The sequence below is a fragment of the Pangasianodon hypophthalmus genome, chromosome 24 (genome assembly GCF_027358585.1).
Source record: "Pangasianodon hypophthalmus isolate fPanHyp1 chromosome 24, fPanHyp1.pri, whole genome shotgun sequence".
Taxonomy (NCBI): domain Eukaryota; kingdom Metazoa; phylum Chordata; class Actinopteri; order Siluriformes; family Pangasiidae; genus Pangasianodon; species Pangasianodon hypophthalmus.
Window position 1 is genome coordinate 4,715,632 of NC_069733.1, and position 20,759 is coordinate 4,736,390.

At 38.7% G+C, this 20,759-nt stretch overlaps 1 protein-coding gene across 1 annotated transcript; it reads left to right on the top strand.

Moving 5' to 3' along the window:
* Nucleotides 1-9,045: 9,045 nt before the first annotated feature.
* mat2ab (methionine adenosyltransferase II, alpha b) lies at nt 9,046-15,995 on the top strand. Its single transcript, XM_026940264.3, has 9 exons — nt 9,046-9,249; nt 9,733-9,810; nt 9,910-10,032; nt 11,067-11,179; nt 11,615-11,758; nt 12,759-12,977; nt 14,003-14,185; nt 14,516-14,649; nt 14,909-15,995. Exons 1-9 carry the CDS (start codon nt 9,159-9,161, stop codon nt 15,009-15,011), a joined length of 1,188 nt encoding a protein of 395 aa, XP_026796065.1. The 5' UTR covers nt 9,046-9,158; the 3' UTR covers nt 15,012-15,995.
* Nucleotides 15,996-20,759: the final 4,764 nt, after the last annotated feature.

Genomic DNA, 20,759 nt, shown 5'->3' on the forward strand with positions numbered 1-20,759 from the left:
CCTCAGCACTGTCATCACATGGGGTTGAGATAGTGGCAGAAAAAACACTGCATTTGTTTGTGGCATCTCTATATGATAAGTAAGGAATAAAACACTTTGGGGCTGCTGTTATAGGAAAATAATAATCAGTGATGAGGTGGTGTGATGCGGCCCAACGTGAAGTGGAGACTCTGTTATAGAAAATTAATCAACACCTCCTGACCAATCAGAAACAAGCACTGTGGTATGAACAAAATTAATACTGCTCTACATGATAATATTATGAACTTGATTAATGGAACTGTACATAAATCTCTCCTGCGCATACACAAATGTGTAGACTTTGAAAAAATTCTTGATTAACTACAAGTAGTCTTATATTTCGTTGGTTTTACTAAACATTTTCTCACTGATGATTTAAACTATTGCATATATATATATATATATATATATATATATATATATATATATATATATATATATATATGTATATACACCGATCAGCCATAACATTATGACCACCTGCCTAATATTGTGTTGGTCCCCCTTTTGCTGGCAAAACAGCTCTGACCCGTCGAGGCATGGACTCCACTAGATCCCTGAAGGTGTGCTGTGGTATCTGGCACAAAGACGTTAACGGCAGATCCTTTGAGTCCTGTAAGTTGTGAGGTGGGGCCTCCATGGATCGGACTTTGTCCAGCACATCCCACAGATGTTCGATTGGATTGAGATCTGGGGAATTTGGAGGCCAAGTCAACACCTTGAACTCTTCGTCATGTTCCTCGAACCATTCCTGAACAATTTTTATAGTGTGGCAGGGAGCATTATCCTGCCGAAAGAGGTCACTTCCATTAGGGAATACCGTTGCCATGAAGGGGTGTACCTGGTCTGCAACAATGTTTAGGTAGGTGGTATGTGTCAAAATAGCATCCACATGAATGCCAGGACCCAAAGTTTCCCAGCAGAACATTGCCCAGAGCATCACACTGCCTCTGCCAGCTTGCGTTCTTCCCATAGTGCATGCTGGTGCCATCTCTTTCCCAGGTAAACAATGCACACGCACCCGGCCTTCCACATGATGTAAAAGAAAATGTGATTTATTGGACCAAACCACCTTCTTCCATTGCTCCATGGTCCAGTTCTGATGCTCACCTGTTCATTGTAGGCACTTTTGGCAGTGGACAGGGGTCAGCATGGGCACTCTGACAGGTCTGTGGCTACACAGCTCCATACGCAGCAAGCTGCAATGCACTGTGTGTTCTGACACCTTTCTATCATAGCCAGCTTTAACTTTTCAGCAATTTGTGCTACAGTAGCTCTTCTGTGGGATCAGACCAGACGGACTAGCCTTCACTTACCACGCGCATCAGTGAGCCTTGGGCGCCCATGACCCTGTCGCTAGTTCACTGGTTGTCCTTCCTTGGACCACTTTTGGTAGGTACTAACTACTGCATACCGGGAACCGTTGTCAAAGTCTCACTAACCCTTACGCTTGCCCATTTTTCCTGTTTCCAACACATCAACTTCGAGAACCGACTGGTCACTTGCTGCCTAATATATACCTTTGACAGGTGCTGTTGTAACGAGATCAATATTATTCACGTCACCTGTCAGTGGTCATAATGTTATGGCTGATCGGTATACACAGTATATATATTAATTCACTTCAAGTTTTTCCACACACCTGGAGCCATATTTATTGTGTGCTGAGTGGCTGTGCAAGCTTACAAACAAATGCAGAGCAACACAGGCACTGATGAACTTGGAAATTTGTTTTTCAATTTTACTGACAACCTACAGTCATAATCCAATATTTGGTGTGAGGTACCCTGGCAGCTGCTGGCCGGCCCAATGCAGGTTTATGTCACTTATTAGGTAAAGGAAGCTGTAGGTGGGCATCATGGTGTCACAGGATCACAGCTCCAGAGACCCTGGTTCGATCCTGAGCTGCCTGTGCAGAGTTTCTGTGCATGTTCCCTCCATGTTTGTGTGGGTTTCCTTGGGGGTCTCTGGTTTCCTCTCACCTCAAAAAAAACATGCCCGTAGGTGGATTCACGACACTAAATCATTCGACGGTGTGAATGTGTGCATGGTGCTCTTCGATGGACCCTGGATGAGACACTTGTCCATCGCCATGGCACCACTGAAAACCCAGAGTAAACCTACATGGACACGAGGAGAACATGGAAAAATGAGATCAGGGTCAGGGTCACAGTAACTTCAATTTCTAACTGAAACATCTCCACTAGAGGGACACATCAGACTACAGAAAGCATAAAGAACCTTTGAGAACATTTTTGTTCTCCCTGCTCTAAAACACCAGACTATCATGAGTGGTTTGATAGTTACCTGCAGAACTGAGTTTGTTAACACAAGGATTTGTAGTTTTGATCTAAAATCAAGTGTCTGTAACACCAAAGAACTCAAAGCAGAACTCGCAATAAGGGAAAGATTATGTGCTTGAAGATGGTGTACTAAAGAACTACATAATGAGCATCTCATGTAACCTTTTGTAATCCTGTTTAATTAGGCCCAATCAGACTCAAGTATCAACCACTACAACAGCAAAATGGCACTAAAGCTTAAAAAGATATCAATTCTTTTGTTTTTTTTTCCTCAACATATGAGAAATATTCATATAAAACAGTTGTTTTTAAGGAATATTCTAAAATTTTTTAGGAAGATTTTCCACTAATTTCCTCATCAAAATCATCAACTTGTGTACTATTTCCCTTACCTACACATTTCTTCAAACAGATACTACCAGAAGCAATCAAACCTCTTCTAAAAATAATCAATTCTTCCCTCAGCACTGGCTATGTTCATAAAGCCTTTAAACTAGCAGTTATCAAACCCTTGATTAAAAAACTGACCTTGATCCCTGTCAGCTGTCCGATTATAGGCCAATATCAAACCTCCCCTTTATCTCCAAGATCCTAGAGAAGGTTGTAGCACAGCAGTTATGCTCATGCTTACATAGGAATAACATTCATGAAAACTATCAGTCAGGATTTAGGCCTCATCATAGCACAGAGACAGTGCTGGGTAAAGTGGTAAATTACCTACTACTGGCCTCTGATCAGGGTTGTGTGTTTTTGCTTGTGTTGCTTGACCTTAGTACAACTTCTGACACCACTGAGCATACTATTATCCTTGACTAGAAAATCTTGTTGGCATTAAGGGAATGCTTTCCTGGCTCAGGTCTTATCAGTTTATAGATGTAAATGGTGAGTTCTCTATGCATACTAAGGTAAAGTTTGGTGTTCCACAAGGTTCTGTTTTAGGCCCACTGCTTTTTTCTCTATATATGCTACCTCTGGGTAAAATGTTTTGTAAACATGATATTAGCTTTCACTGTTATGCTGGTGACACACAGTTGTATGTTTCAGCAAAGCCAGAGGAAAGACACCAGTTTAATAGTACTTGTACTAGGACTACATGCAGTTAGAAGTAAGCTTTCTGATTACATAGTAACTCTGGATGGCATTTCTGTTTCATCATGTGCAGCAGTAAAAGACTTGGTGTGGTTATTGACTCCAGTCTTTCATTTGATGCTCATGTAGATAATATAACTAGGACTTTCTTTCATCTCAGAAATATTGCTAAGATAAGAAATATAATGTCACTACACAATGCAGAAATACTAGTTCATGCTTTTGTTACCTCTAGGTTGGATTATTGTAATACCTTGTTGTCTGGACATTCCAGTAGGTGCACAAACAAGCTCCAGTTAGTCCAGAAAGCAGCGTCCAGAGTCCTTACTAGAACCAGAGGATATGACGACATCACCCCATCTTATCCACACTCCCTATCAAATTTCTCTTTGATTACAAAATACTACTATTGACCTATAAAGCACTGAATGGTCTTGCCTGAGCAAATTTCTGGGCTTTTATGATCTCTTTGTTGGTACCTCAAATAGTGAGGGCTACAGCAGGGGGTAGAGCCTTCTCTTACAAAGCCCCACAGTTATTGAACAGTCTTCCAGTTAGTGCTCAGTGTTTAAGTCTAGGCATATGTAGACTTAAATATGAAAACATATTTGCCTTTTTTTAGTTTTTTCCAAGCCTTTTTAGATTTTTTTCTTAGGTAAAGGAGCAGATCTGGAGGGTTCATAAAGTGTTGTGATGAACTGGGATGTTTGGATGCTGTTATCCCCCCATTCCCACGCGTTCACTCAGGTTTGTTGATGGTGGAGTGGCTGGTCGCTTTATGTTCCAGGGTGCCCTCATGTCTGTCTTACCTTCTGGCTCTCCCTTTTACTTCTGTTGTCAGCAAGTCATGCCGGAGTCCCTGATTGCACTCTGCACACAATGTGCCATTGTCTTTAGCCATTACAAGACAAAAAGCATACCTAATAATCTGTGTTCCTCACTCTCTCTCTCTTTCTGTCGAGCTACACATGCTACTCCTGAGATACCAGTGATCCTGACCCCTTCTGCTCTCAGGACCTGCCTGATCCATCCTGATGCTTGAATACTTCTGTTTGGAGTTCTCATCACCTGAAAATCACTCACTGCTGCTGAGGATAGACTCACATGGACAGCCTAAAGATCGATGAGATTACAGTGGATGGTACCACATAGAAACCATAAAGATGGCTGTGGATGTTCTTCCTTGGATAGCCTTAGGACTGCTTTAGGATTGCTACGAACAGTTTTGCAGTCAAGTCTCCATCACTGAATAGCTGATAACTTCAAACAACAAGACAACAAACTAAACTTCAGTTTAAAACTATAATGAATTCAGAAATGACTCTGATGCTCACATTCATAAATTGCTCATAATCTCATAGGTTCCTGGTTACACAATTGCACTTTTTGACTATATAGTATACAGTTATAGAAGGGAAATTATTAATAATCGCACTATCTGGTGTCACCCAGATGAGGATGGGTTCCCTTTTGAGTCTGGATCCTCTCAAGGTTTCTTCCTCATGTTGTCTCAGGGAGTTTTTCATCACCACTGTCACCTCTGCCTTGCTCATTAGGGATAAATTTATAGTTTTAAAATTTATATCTGGAATTTACTGTATATATTTCTGTAAAGCTACTTTTTCGACAATGTCCATTGTTTAAAAGCTCTATACAAATAAAATCGAATGGAATTGAAAATTCAATTAACTACAAAACTTGTGCACAGCCTACTATAAAGGTCATATACAATGTATAAAAATTTAACAGGTACTGCTGAAAGGTATGATATCATCATACATTAAAGATTTCATGTCTCCACAGTTTTTTGTCTGATTGATGAACATACTGCATGTTTTACACACACACACACACACACACACACACACACACACACACACACAAATTAAAAATCTGAATCATTCCCCCTAAATCAGTAGTTAATCTAATGAACCTGCCTGCTGAGTTGACTCACCAAAGACAATTCACTAAATTGTGGAGAAACTGGGACCTGCACAACCAGATTGGGCCTCTGATGTAGTTGGTGGAATTGAAAAGAATAAATAATTCTGTCTTTAGTTATCACCATGAAAACAAAAGGAGTGTTTAAAAAAGTGTGTTAGCAAGAGTGTGGTTGTTATCACTCATTTCTTATGAAATACTAAGCTTGGGTTACATGTGTTACAGGCTTATGATCCAAAAAACTATCCTCATTGTTGCATAGTATGGGGAAAAACATCTTAATATGATCTTAATATGTATGGTAATATGTTGTCATTCTATCCATTGTGACAAATAAGTCATTTGATGGGTATTGATTTTGTATTATAATAAGCTCTGCTTATTACAGGGGTCCAAAATGGTGGAAGTGGGCCATACTTGCAGAAGGAACTGAAAACAGTATGCATTAGTGCAGTGGTCCTCAGAGTGGGCCAGTGATTTTAATGTTGTTACAAATCACAAAACAAAGATGTATTTAGGTGGCTAACACATTCTTATAGTTACTAACGTATTTGACTGGTCTGAATTTGAATTCAGTGGGTTTAATCCAAGCCTCAATAACTAAAAAAAGAGAGCTTTGAATAATATTAACTTGGACGTTACTTGTTTGTTAGTGGAAAGTTCAGGAATAAAAAGCTCTATGGCTCCAATAAACAGCAAGAATATTATTGTACATATTTGAATGGTTAAAGAAATAAATCTGTAGTGAAGTTGTCCATGGATTTTTTTTTTACAGCTTAAGTCCCTGCCTGCAAACAGAAATTGTTTGTTGAATTAGCTATATGTAATATTTCTGCTTTGTGCTCCTTTAAAGCACATGACTGTCACTGATGTATTGTGTAGCACAATGCAGTGAACGCGTTATAACATTCCTGCTAGAATAGACATTACCTCACATTTAAACACAATCTTAAGAGCAAAGGGACTTTAAAATGTTACATAAAGACATTTTATGGATGGTGTGAGTTGGACAAAGGTAGACAAAGTCGACTGAATACCAGCTATCGTGCAGATCACAGCTTGCGTGTATACAGGGCACAGATAAGAGAGAGATTATATTATATGGCAGCTGTTTCTTTCCATGAGCACCATTTTATCTATAAATACAGCGCCACTCCATTTACTGAGAGGTACATGAAATGTGCAAACCAGGCATACAGCAGCATCTACCAGATCGCTTAGGGAACGATATGGAACACAGAAACCTTCAGGGCTATAACTGCTTTTTCTCACATAACTGGATTTTCATTTTTCACAAAAAGGTAAAAATCACATGTTCCCATCCCTAAGCAAAATGATCTATTCTGTAATTTAATCAAAAGCTCAGAACATGACCTGGCCTTTTTACAGAGGACAGACCATACCTGAAATGAAGACTCGGCTTAATCCTATTTGCACACTGGAGCAGAAATGATCATCTAGGCCCGTGGCTGTCAAAGTGGGAACCCGGGACACCCAGGAGTCAGTGAAGCGTTGCCAGAGGATCCACAATTTTCTTTTTATTTTATTACAGTGGTGGAAATCACAACCCACAAAACACACACAAACACACATACACATATATATATATATATATATATATATATATATATATATATATATATATAGTTATTCAGAGATTGAGAGAGAATGCATAAACATATATATACATTTTTGCTTTTCTTGTGGTCTCTCAGTCATGAATGCAATTTGTTTTTTTTGACTAAAAGCATACCAACAAAAAAGTTTGTTTCACTAAATCCTGGGGCTTTGCAGAGTGTTGTTTCAACGCCGCAAAAAGTGGGAAAACAGCATGTACGCCTCCATGTTTTAGCAGTAAGCTAGCCAGCTGTGATGAGTGATGTATATTTTCCTCCTCAAAACCGTTATAGATTGGACAAGATAGTATGTCTATATGTTGATTAATTTAAAGCAAATCCTTGTATATACAGTATGACTCATTTAAAGGTATCTAAAGACTTTGTTTACTGCTGATGCTGTGAGCAGCAGTTGACTTGACGTCACTTGCTGAACTCAGAGTTGAGGAGACACCTTTGAGTTTCTGAGTAGGAAATCCAAGTTGAGGGGGTGTATTCTTGGGTTTTTCCTGGCCAGAGATCAGGAATTAAGAGTTACGCCTCTAGTCAAGTGTATATCTGTCAACAACACACCATACAATTCATGGACTGTTGTCAGTGATCGTACAGTTTTGGAGCAAACCAGAAAACGACATTATGCCCCAGAATGGGAATATTTTGAAAAGATATCTTCCAATAATGTATATGCATGTAGACATGCACTGTTGAATGTTGTTGCTGGTTATTTAGGGCTGTTGTGTCCATGTATAGGCCTATGCCTTTTTTATTTTACTCAACAACCCTTTTCCTTAATAAAAAAAAATAAATAAAAAAAAATATTCTCCTTTTGTTTTCATTTACCATCTCATATTTTTTTATCATTATTATTATTATTATTATTATTATTGATGCTATAATATACAAGAACAAAGCAACTAAATTATACAAGCAGGTGACATCAAAATAGATGTCAAATAGGTGACATCAGATATAGATTTTCTATTTTGAAGATACTTTAGAGACTCAACATAGACATTAAAAGAAGTTTGGTTTGCATTTTCCATATTTAGCTTGAAGTATGTGGTGTTTTCATCCTCTGATGATGTACAAGCAAAACTCTTTGAAAGAAACACTGCAAATGCAGCACACTATTCTTCTTTACATTTAATGTCACACACTCCATTACAGAATTATGTGCAAATCATAATCTCTGCCCACATTAACAATATTTTACATAAAGCTTTAGGCTTTTGTCTAGGCTGCAGTAAAAACAGTAATGCACTTTCAGGACTTATTTAATCTGATATTGTTTATTTCAGCCGTTTAGCACACACTGCAGTGTTCCACATAGATAACACATTGGCTTGTCTGTTGTGCGTTTAGCAAGCTAGCATAATATTAATTATTAAATATGATATTAACTGACACTAGTCACAGTTCACAGTGTAAAACTGCACTTCAAATTCTGTTTAAAGTCTGTATTCCGAATAAGATGTTTATATGTGTACAGGTAGCTGAATATTCCTGTATACATGGCTGTTGTTAGTATGCCTGAGTCGCCATTCCTAAATACCTAGCCTAATGCTAAACTTCCGTTAGCACCCACAATTCCTTGCGGAATCTCCTTTCAGTGGATGTTCTGAATAAAGTGTTTCCATGCAACACATTTCCGGGTAAAAGAGACTTATTATTATTGTTATTCCAGTGGGAATCAAAATATTAATCTGAATCGGGGAATCGTTTACATAACTCAATAATAATCAGAATATCACCAAATTGTGATTAATACCGGAATATTGATGTGCATGTACACGTAGCCAGTGTGTGTTAAAAGTCTAAAGTTGTGTTTTTTTTTTTTTTTCAAGGCCACAAGATGGCGGATGTCCCTCAGCCCTGAGCGGTTTAGTAAAACAGGGCTAAATAGGGAAAGCAGTCTGTGGGTATTTATATCGATGGTGTTACATGTTACACAGGGTTCTGTTCTTTTGACCACTAGAGGTCTCTAGTGTGCACTCTGGAGAAATGAAACATTTTCACACACGTGGTTTGGGAAGCTTCTTCGCGCCGCCATTACCGGCAGTGGGTGTAGCGTCATGACGTCACGAGAGCGCGGGGCTAAAAGCTCGCGGTAGGAGCACGCGGGGCTGCTGCACGAGACCAGGGGCATCGCGGTGATCATCGGAAGCACGAGGCAACCGGGAGGATAAACATGAACGGAGAAATGAACGGTTTTCACAACGGCTTCATAGATGAAGACTGCTTTTTATTCACCTCCGAGTCTGTGGGAGAGGGACATCCGGGTAATCTCCTCATCTCATCATTCCTGTAGAGCTGAAACACGTTGTGAAAGAAAGCTAGCATGTTAGCGTACATTTCATCATCTCAGAGGCGTTGTGCGGCGTTTCAAACCTTTTCCATGTGCTCTTACTGTAACAGGATGTTTCTGTGTTCCAGGGAATTGTAGACAGAAAAAAATCACTATCAAGTTAGATTTGCTCTCTCTATATATATCTTTAACAGCTGTGTGGACACTTTAAATGCTCTAAACACTCATTACTCCTAACATTTACTGGAAACAGTCACAGAAAAGTGTCAGTGTTAGGACTAATATAAAAATAATCATGTTTATTTATATATGGTTAGTAATGAGCACGAGGTCTGAAAACATCTCCAACTAGTTGATGTCCAGATTGATGTCCTCTGAATAAGTCTTAAGAAACATTGATCCTTCCACTTGTTCGCTGTTACATTATTGTTGTTTTGTTCTGTTTTCTATTTAACAGATAAGATTTGTGACCAGATTAGTGATGCTGTTCTTGATGCCCATCTTAAACAAGACCCAGATGCCAAAGTGGCTTGTGGTAAATAAATGATTTTACACAGACGCCCTTGACGTGTCTCCGACTGCGTCTCCTAAACATCTACTTGTACCTTTTAAATATATATTTTTCCTCTTTCAGAAACGGTAGCTAAGACTGGGATGATCCTGCTGGCAGGAGAAGTGACCTCTCATGCCACCGTGGACTACCAGAAGATTGTCCGGGACACTGTCAGACACATCGGTTATGACGACTCCTCAAAAGGTTTGTGTATCAGCGCTAGGATTGGATGGGCGTAGAACAAATTCAGCACACAGCCACACAACCTGCTATCATTCATTCATCTTCTGTGATTACTTTATGGCTGGTCAGTATCGCAGTGAATCCGGAGCCTATCCCAGGAACACTGGGCGTGAGGCAGGAATGCATCCTGAATGGAATGCTTTTCCATCGCACTGAACCATGCACAAACACATTCATACACTTATTCACGCAGATATTCATGATCAGAACTGTTATATGCCTTATAACACTGTAGTAGCAATGCAGGTATTGCATTATGATGTTTGTGTCTTATAACACTGTAGTACAGAATCTGCGGAAATATTTATTAACATGAATATTTATTGTTACGATGATCACTGTCTAATAGTTCGTTGTTTTTTTTGTTTTTTTTTTATGCTGAGTGACAAATCTAATATCATCTGTCAAGAGGAATACTGCATATTTTATATATATATAAAATACTGGTATAGTGTAGCATTAACAGTATATTAGTCCATATTTTATATCATGAATAATTGTTATATCATGTTAATGAGATTACTCATAATGTTACCATCATGAACATGCCGTTATATTCCACAATCTGTAAAGAAATTGATAATCACGTTTTTAAAGCCGTTTAACGCCTCAAGCCCAGGAGCTGTCAGTACATCCAGATGTAGATTCCAAATCGTTTCCCTGTAGTTACTGAGTACTCCATAGTAGTTACGGGATCGAATATGCTTTATGGTGAATAATAAGCCATAAATATAGGAGTTGATTAGCTATTGGTGTCTGCTTAATTGTTTTTTGAAAATTCTATCAGCTGTTGATTTTTAGTTCATTAATCGATTAACTGTATTGGTTACCAAATTATGAACCTTCCTCTATAACACAGTAATAAACTAGTATGAACTTTCTTGAACTGTGGTTTTCGATCCTTTTTTTTTTTTTTATTTTTTTTTTATATATATATATAAACTCAAGGCCATGTAGTGCTATTCAGTTAATATCTGTATTTTCTTTACTCTTAGGTTTTGATTATAAGACCTGTAATGTGTTAGTGGCTTTGGAGCAGCAGTCTCCAGACATTGCCCAGGGAGTTCACTTGGACCGTAACGAGGAGGACATTGGTGCTGGGGACCAGGTCAGTTATTGAATATGGACAGATCCTAAGCACTTGATCATTTTAACAGGACACATGACTCTTATTTCATATATTTCATATAATTATATTTATGTAAGTACAGCATGGTAGAAGAATTGATTGTATAAGTGAACATTTAAGGGCTTAAATGATGAGACGTATTTTGCCTTATTATAACAGATTTATGCGTATTTTTAACTTTAAAGGTTTTCATGTTCATGTGTGAGCATGTTTTTATATCTTGATGGGGACAAAATTTCCCCATGAGTATTGGAATATCTCTCGGCTTTGACAGCTTTTATTAAAAAAACAAACAAAAAAACCCTAAAAACTATCCTTACAAGGATAGTAAGACGTGTGTGTGTGAGAGAGAGAGAGAGAGAACTACTGTGCATTTTGATCTTTCATGTGCTTGTATACTGTGCTGTTTTTCAGGGTCTGATGTTTGGCTATGCTACAGATGAAACAGAAGAGTGCATGCCCCTCACCATCATGCTGGCCCATAAGCTTAATGCCAAAATGGCTGAACTGCGTCGCAACGGTGTCCTGCCCTGGCTTCGACCGGACTCCAAGACCCAGGTGAGCTCTACTGGAACCTTTGGTGCCACAATCAATTTTTTGCTGCTGTATTCTGTAATTTAATAACAGTCCTAACATATCTGATTTCCAATTCTGAAGAACAGAACTGAAAAGATGAAGAACAATATAGTGTCTGTTTAAAGAGAATCTTTTGATAGTGCTTGTCACCATCTATTCTGATCATAGTCAGTCAACGTCGATCAATCAGTCAACCAATGAAAACACTTGTTATAGTCAGTACTGTCTACTTTTTATTTTTAATTTTTTTTACATTCATACAAAAGTGAAAAAAAAAATCCCATCTTTGGGATGCTACCTACAGACGAGTGACAAATTAAATAAAAAAAAAAAAACAACAACAAAGCGTGTTAAAGTGTTGGGCCATCATGAGCTGCCAGAACAGCTTCAGTGTACGTTGGCACAGATTCTACATGGACCGTACTGGAGCGATGAACATCCTTCTTTCAAAATATTTACCCTCAGCTGGTGTTTCGATGATCAAACTATTCAGTGAGGCCTTGTGCCCTATGCATGGGTGGAAGAGACCATGCCCATCGGGATATCATAAGATAAACGTGATCAGTCAGAACTTTATACTGATTTGCAGTGACGCTTCTATCTAAGGAAGATCTTCTATCTATCTTTTATCTAATTGGTTAAATTCTTCTGTATGTATATATATATATATATATAATATAATATACACACACACACGAGCATTACTAACCATCATCAGTCAAAAGCACTTGCAAAATAAATTTGGGAGCAGTTTATAAGTGAGAAGGGAATGTTACGTATGATCGGTGACTATATGGAAGACCATCAAATCACTATCCTTTGGAACTATTTAACTTTTGCTCATTTTCTTGCTGAGTACCAAAGCAAATCAAAGTCATAACTTTATGACCGTGACCCCCACAAGGTTAGACTGTAAAAGGTCCCCAATACCTTCATTATGAACAATGTCTGAAATAGTCACACTGATCCTTTTTGTTTTCAGGTGACGGTGCAGTATAGGCAGGACCATGGTGCCATGCTGCCAGTGCGTGTGCACACTATAGTGATCTCAGTACAGCACGATGAGGACATTTGCTTGGATGAAATGCGCGATGCCCTGAAGGAGAAGGTGGTTAAAGCGGTGGTGCCATGTGTTTACCTGGATGATGACACCATTTACCACCTGCAGCCAAGTGGACGGTTTGTCATCGGCGGACCTCAGGTGATGTTTGTGTACAGTCTTTAAGCCTTTACATTTCAGTCAGGATTCTACAGTATTGCGTTAAATTATTACTAACTTTGTTTATAACTGGTATATACACTCACTGTCCACTATATTAGGAACACCTATATACTTGCACAGTCGTGCAGTTATCCAATCAGCCAATCATGTGGCAGCAGCGCAGTGCATAAAGTCATGCAGATGCAGGTCAAGAGCATTAGAATGGGGAAAAAGTGTGATCTGTGTGACTTTGATTGTGGCATGGTTGTTGGTACCAGATGGGTTGGTTTGATTATTTCAGAAACTCTTGATGATTTGGGAATTTCACACACAACACTCTCTATAGTTTACACAGAATGGTGCGAAAAACAAAAAACACTGAGTGTACAGGTGTTCCTAATAAAGTGGATGGTGGTATATAAACCTATTATACAATTACCAGTATGATAACAGTGATGTGATCATGTATATAATGTTTTTTACATGATGTCACAATGATCATAATGTGTTGTATAACCTCCCTTAAAATGTATAAAAATGGTAAAAAAAATACTATTCTAATTTTTTTCTTTCTTAACTGTCATTCAAAACATAGAAAATAAGCACATGGTTACATTAATATCTATATAATGCAGGGGTGTCCAATCTTATCCACAAAGGGCCAGTGTGGGTGCAGGTTTTCATTTCAATCAAGCAGCAGCCACACCTGATCTTGGCTTTCAATAGACTATCAGGTGTGGCTTCTGCTTGGTTGGAATGAAAACCTGCACCCACACCGGCCCTTTCCGGATAAGATTGGACACCCCTGATATAATGCCTTAGATTTTGTTGCTTAAAATCAACCTCTTCATTCCTCTTAAAACAGGCATCAATGTGATTCTTTATTTGCTATTAAATCTGTTCTAACCATTATTTTGAATTCTGAAAATTCACACACGTCTACATTTTTGACAGCCTTAAGTTTTATATAGATTACCAAATGCAAACATTTAAATAAAATATTTCCCCTCTGACCGTGTTGACAGGGTGATGCTGGATTAACAGGTCGTAAGATTATTGTAGACACATACGGAGGATGGGGAGCCCACGGTGGAGGTGCTTTCTCTGGGAAAGATTACACTAAAGTCGACCGCTCTGCTGCTTACGCTGCCCGCTGGGTGGCCAAGTCTCTGGTCAAAGCTGAACTCTGTAGACGTGTACTTGTACAGGTGAGGAAGATCATTCGCATTTATGTATACAGAGAGAAGAAATAATCAACCAGGGCTACAGTGTGACATACAAGAAACTATTGGGTTCTGTATACAGGAATACATTACATTATATATATGTATGTGTAAGATGAATGCGATGAGCAGGAATGCCAGCAGAATGACAGTTTCAACACAATTTAAAAATATAGAGGACAATATTTATAATAAGAGTGCTAAGGATTGATACAGTGTTTAGTATTCAGGATATATATATTTTTTTATCATGATAAAAACCCTGCACTACATTCAGTGTTTGTTATAAAGGATTTTGCTGGTGATGTCTTCCAGGTGTCCTATGCAATCGGAGTGGCTCAGCCTCTGTCAATCTCTATTTTCCACTATGGCACATCGAAGAAGAGTGAGAGGGAGCTGCTGGAGATTGTAAAGAAGAACTTTGACCTTCGTCCAGGAGTCATAGTGAGGTAAAATAAAACCCAACAACCCACTGTGACAACAATTTTTTGTGACCCCAGGTCTTGACCACCCTAATTTTTTTGTTAAAGCTCTGAACTAGCATGAACTAGTGCTAGTTAGTAACAGTAATATTTGTCTCTGCTCTCCACTTGAAGCTAATGGCTTATCCCTTCACTGGGATGGTAAATCCGTGCTTCAGGTTTAATCTGTCGCGTGTATTATTCTTGTCTCTGACGGCTGCTAAACCCGCAGACCTGTGTGTTCCAGGGACCTGCAGCTGAAGAAGCCCATTTATCAGAGGACGGCTGCATATGGCCACTTTGGCCGCGACTCGTTCCCGTGGGAGATTCCCAAAAAGCTGCAGTACTAAACTGCTGTCAGACTTTTCCCCTGAGGCCTGCTGACGTAGCCTACAGAGAAGTCTGCATGGCTCCGGGGGGAAGGTTGGGGGGAGGGGGGGGGGGGGGGGGGGGTTGTTTAAACGTGCTTCATACTACAGATTTATTCACTCATCCATTCAGATTGTAATTAATAACCAGTGAAGAGCTGAGCAACTTCAACAGGCAACTTAGTGCAAATCAGCAGAAAAGGCAACATGATAAAGATCGATCATTTCTTTTCAGTCATGAACTATTCAAGATTCATCATACTTTTTAAAAAAATTTCTCCTAAAGACAGGATGCATGCACACAACCAAACAAACAGGAAAAAAAAAGCCTCAGACAAGTTTGTCTTGCTATTCTTGTGTGCGAATCCTTCCGTTGACATAATGATGAATTACTAATACAGCTAATTATTGCTATGCCTACGCGTAAATCTAACCCTGCTGCAGTTTTTGTATGAAGCAGTCTTCCTTGTGGGTGTAGCCAAATGTCCCCACAATGTCAAAACCATCAGATAATCCTATATTTGTGGGGCAAAAAAAACCACACACACAAAACCAAACTTAAACTGCTTCCTTTCCTATTCTTCTGTTCTGATTTTATGCATTATTTGGTTATTCCTCAACCTGTGGAACCTTACATGCAGATATGGTAGCTTAGTTTACAACTTTTGTCTGGTGGTCTTCAGTGGTTTCAAAATGTACTACAAAAAACTATGGTGCTGATGTTCGAGGAAAAACTGTAGTGCCACCTTTTTAAATGTAATGGGCATTTTCTCCATCACGTTCACGTTCTTCTTACTTTGCCTTGTTGAGACTGAAAAATGTCTTTTACAGAGTGTTTTACAGAGAACCTAGCTTTGCTTACATGCAGTCTCTCTCCTGTCCCTGAGGTCTTTTACTTTATACTCTTTATTTTACCCCTTCCATTTATTTATATCATTTAACAATAAATATTTGGCATTCTCCCAAGTGTTGTCAGTGTTAATATTAATAAAAACATTTAAAAAAAAAAAAAAAAAAAACCATAAACACCAGATAATTTGTGTATTCATCTTTTTGAGTGATGGAGTTGTTACTCTGTCATTAGCTTAGCTGTGGTTTAGTAGCGATAAACCAGGTTCCAGGTTCAACTCAAACAGTAAGTTTATCTGGTCTGGTTTATCTGCAAGTAAAAAAAAAAAGTAACCTTAGAAAATGTGACATTGCATTTGAGTACCCTACTGGTTTGCACTTTTTATGCAACTGTTTATGCCCAAATCTCACCTTGCTTCAGTGGATAAGATCACCTGTATGCTTTAGATTAGTAACTTCTATGAACTGCTGCTGTAATCATAAAGACGTTGCTCATCCCAGGACTCGTATTCACAATCTGCTCATACTGAACATCCATTCAGCACACTTAGTACTGTCTGTGTTTATTCCTCTACACCTGTTTACTGTAATGATTTCAATTCCCAATATTGGGTGTTGCCTAGAAGAGGACTTGTTCCAGTTTATGTTTTCTGAAAACCTGCGCTTTGTGAAGCACATTAGAAATAAACTGAATTGAAGTAACTGACATATGGAGACAGCAGAATTGAGATGCAAGGTTAAATCTAAAATAATTTTATACAGGCCATCAGTTTCATTTACATTCATTAATTCAAATGGGCATAAAAAGGTTAATGATGAACATTTACACTAAACGAGTGAGTATGGTTCGTGTGTGTGTCCCTACAGTAGGTACCTTGCCAAGAGCCATCAAGAGCCATCTCTGGTTTCTCCTGTGACTTTTCCTGCAAGGCTTACAGTGCAAATTTCTTAACAAGGTTTTATTTTTATGAGAACTTGGACATATATCCATCACTGTATGGTACCTCCTTTCAAACCAGTCTGTTCATACATGATAATGGTAATCTGTTCATAATTATTTATTAGTAATTTGATGCCTATTTAACCAGGTGCTTTTGAGTCTCTGTCTTCCATCAGTCATACGTGTAGTAGGTTGAGTGCTTGTGCTATGATTAATTCAGAGCACCCCGGATGGTGGCCAACATGCATGAAATAAGAAGGAGTCATATTAAGATGGTGTCCAAGTCCGTTGCTATGAATAACCTGTGAGCTCAAGTAACTTGTGAATAGGGTCATGGCAACCAGTCTCTGAAATGAAACCCATCCCTCTGCATGGACTTCAGCCAGGGGCAGATTAAGGTCTACACAGACACCTAGGCTCAGGGATTTCAAGACCACACACCACCTTAAAAATGTATTTTTAAAATTTTTTTGTCATCCTAACAAGATACATAATGGTGTATAATGGAGTGCAGCAGAGCTGCATCAAAAATATCAATATTGGGGTGACAATTTGCCCATATCTGATTATTGGAGGGGACGTGTCCCCCTCAATGTGTGGTGGTTATGGCCCTGTGTCTGTTGTTTGTATGTTAATGAGGTTACAACTGAAATTAACGCAGGGATGGGGGATGTTAGCCCGTCATGCGTGCTTGTCAATTGCCTGTTATTTAAAAATCTCCATTCAGTAACACTAGTAATTACTACTGTAGAAATAATAATTATGGATCAATTGAATACATGTGTGGAATTTGGACGGTTTAAAAAATATATAAGTAAAAACAGTTGAACAGAGGCTCCCTGATCACTGTGGGCCCTTAGACTACAGCCTAGATTAGCCTGTGCATTCCCCTCTGCCGTCAGCTGGTTATATCTCTTACGTCATACAGTAAAAAGTACATGATCAGGCAGAGGCAGTTATAGACACTGTGGGGCCCCAAATGTGTACAAACACAACACACCATAACATAATTTAAACATCTATACTATACATACTGTACATACATACATATAAACAAATAAATACTTAGATAAATAGATTCTTGACCATTCTTCATTACTGCCATTTAGTTATCACTTTTAGTCAGAAATGTTATTTAATAATCCACCCTTAAAAGCATTTGTACAACGAATACAACTAACAGTAAAAACATTGATTTAAAATGAGAATGTTTTAGCTTTTAGTACCATGCCGTGTACACTCTGACTTAAAAAGCTAAACTGCATGCTTGCTTACTGAAACTGTTCATTGATCCTGGTTCTGTATGTGACCGTGGGTTATCAGTGTCCATTTACAATTCAAGTGACAGCCATGCAGAATGTTGTGACTTCCAAAAGCCTTAGAACAGTGTGAAACTGCTGACCTTCACAGTCAGCATCTTTCAGCTTCAACACACACATACGTACACACGCACACACAGTGAAGCCTGCAGCTTCTTCTCAGCTTGGCTGAGAAGATCATTGCTGCTGGCCCCAACTATCCAGGCTTCCATCTCTTTATCAAACTGCCGTTACAGAAGTGCTACACGTCCATCACCTCCCACCATATCACTGTCACAAGGTAACACGCAAGGTAGCACCACTATTCTCACTGTTATAGACCATTTCTCAAAAGCTTGCCATCTTGTCCCCCTGAAACTCCCCATGGTCATGCAAACCCCAGAAGTAATCTTCAGAGAGGTTTTCAGATTCTTCTGTCTCTCTGAAGACATTGTCTCTGACAGGGAAGTTCAGTTCACTTCCTGTGTCTGGCAGGTATTTTGCAAATGCATGAACATCAGGGTCAGTCTGTCTTCAGATTATCATCCACAGTCTAATGGCCAGACAGAGAGTCTGAAATGTCCACCAGCCTTACACCTCTCCAGTGCTTGCTGGGATAACAGCCACCCGTCTTCCCATGGTCTGGACAACCATCTAATGTCCCAGCAGTAGAGGAGAAGCGAGTAGACATGGGAAATCACCCATGTGAGGCTTCAAAGAGCCATCATTTGACACTCCATACACTCACCTCTGACTCACAAAGTTGTGTACTGTACTCACCTGGGAACAGTATAGTCTCTGTTAGTTAATGGAAGTTTTCACTGTTGGAGTGTGTTGGTTGTAAATAGTGTAAATATGCGGAATATCCTTTCATGAGTACAGATCTATACAAGTTCACTCTTGCTGTTAATGTGATGTCACTGCTTTTGATCAACTATAGACCAGAGATCCACCTGAGAATCACTCACATGAGCTAAGAGTCCTGAAAGGTAAGATATAATCTACTTGCTTTTCCATAATACAGACAAGGAAATGATTTACCAGTTTCATGAAATGATTAGATTCGCCTCACTTGCTAATTATCAGGTATATAATCTGAATAAGACGGATAGAGAAGATACACACAATACGTATATCACAGTGTTGAGACCCTGAGACTGGGGAAGGAGAGTGATTCATAGAGTAAATTAATAACTAGGAAATGCTGCCCTCTGGAGCAAGACCTGCAAACTGATTTCAGCCAGTGACTCAAATTTAGATAAAAATATCTAGAATTAAGAATTAAACAGGCAAATTAAGTCTGTATAAAGTGTCTCACTGGAGTCACTGGCATGTGGTGATATTAAATCTTCTTATCAAAATAATTCTCATTTCCATAATTTCTAATAAACCGTTCAAGTTCGCTACAGGGATTCTAATATTAAATATAGAAACGCTAACAATGATTAGTTTATTTAGTGTTTCTTATATAAGAATATATTTATTCACCTCATATTGTAGGTGTTTCCTGCTTCTCATAAATTACTACTGTTTTTGGAAATATCTGCGACCCTGTTAATGTCAGGTGCTTACAGATATAATTTAAAATAATAAGTAATTTAAATCTATATTGACATTATGTTTCCACACTCTTGTTTTTTTTTTTTTGCGCATATGTTGCCTTTAATAACTAAATCCTGTCAATCAATTTAGTGTAATTGAGTTTAACTGTCCTTAAAATTTTGTTTACCTGACATTAAAGTGTTTTGGGGTTTTTGCTCTAAAATAAACTGTACTGAAGACATACAGAATATTGCATTAGCCGTTTAGGAATTAAAGCCATTTTTAAATAGTCCCTCCATTTTCACAGGCTCAAAAGTAATTATGCAAACTAACAATCATAAATATTAGGATTATTTTTAATACTTGGATGCAAATCCTTTGCAGTCAATGACTGCCTGAAGTCTGGAACCCTTGGACATCACCAAATGCTGACTTTACTTCCTTAAGATGCTTTGCTAGGCCTTTACTGCAGCTGCCTTCAGTTGCTGCTTGTTTGTGAAAAACATGCTCAAATGGGTTGAGGTCCTATGAACAGCTACTGACTCGGCCATTTAAGGACACTCCATTTCTTTGCTTTAAGAAACTCTTGGGTTGCTTTTGCTGTATGTTTTGTGTCATTATCCATCTGTACTGTGAAGTACCGTCCTATCACATTTGCAGCATTTGACTGAATCTGAGCAGAAAGTATAGCTCTATACACTTCAGAATTAATCCTGCTACTTCTATCAGCAGTCACATCATCAATAAACACTAGTTTAAATTCCATTGGCAGCCATACATGCCAATGCCATAACACTGCCTCCACCATGTTTGACACATGATGTGGTATACTTTGGATCATGAGCTGTTCCTTTCGTTCGCCATACTTTTCTCTTCCCATCATTCTGGTACAAGTTAGTTTGCTTTCATCAGTCCAAAGAATCTTATTCCAGAACATGGGAGGCTTTTTTTAGATGTTTTCTGGCAAAGTCTAATCTGGCTTTCCTGTTCTTGAATGTTACCAGTGGTTTGCACCTTGTTGTAAACCCTCTGTATTTACATGCATGAAGGTGTCTCTTGATTGTGGATTTTGACAATGATACGCCTGCCTTCTCCAGAGTA

Excerpts from the sequence above, each read along its gene's own strand:
- mat2ab (XM_026940264.3), top strand. The coding sequence starts at position 9,159 with ATGAACGGAGAAATGAACGGTTTTCACAACGGCTTCATAGATGAAGAC. Across the intron at positions 9,250-9,732 it reads TGTGGGAGAGGGACATCCGG|ATAAGATTTGTGACCAGATT; the intron begins GTAATCTCCTCA and ends TCTATTTAACAG. Across the intron at positions 11,759-12,758 it reads GACCGGACTCCAAGACCCAG|GTGACGGTGCAGTATAGGCA; the intron begins GTGAGCTCTACT and ends TTTTGTTTTCAG.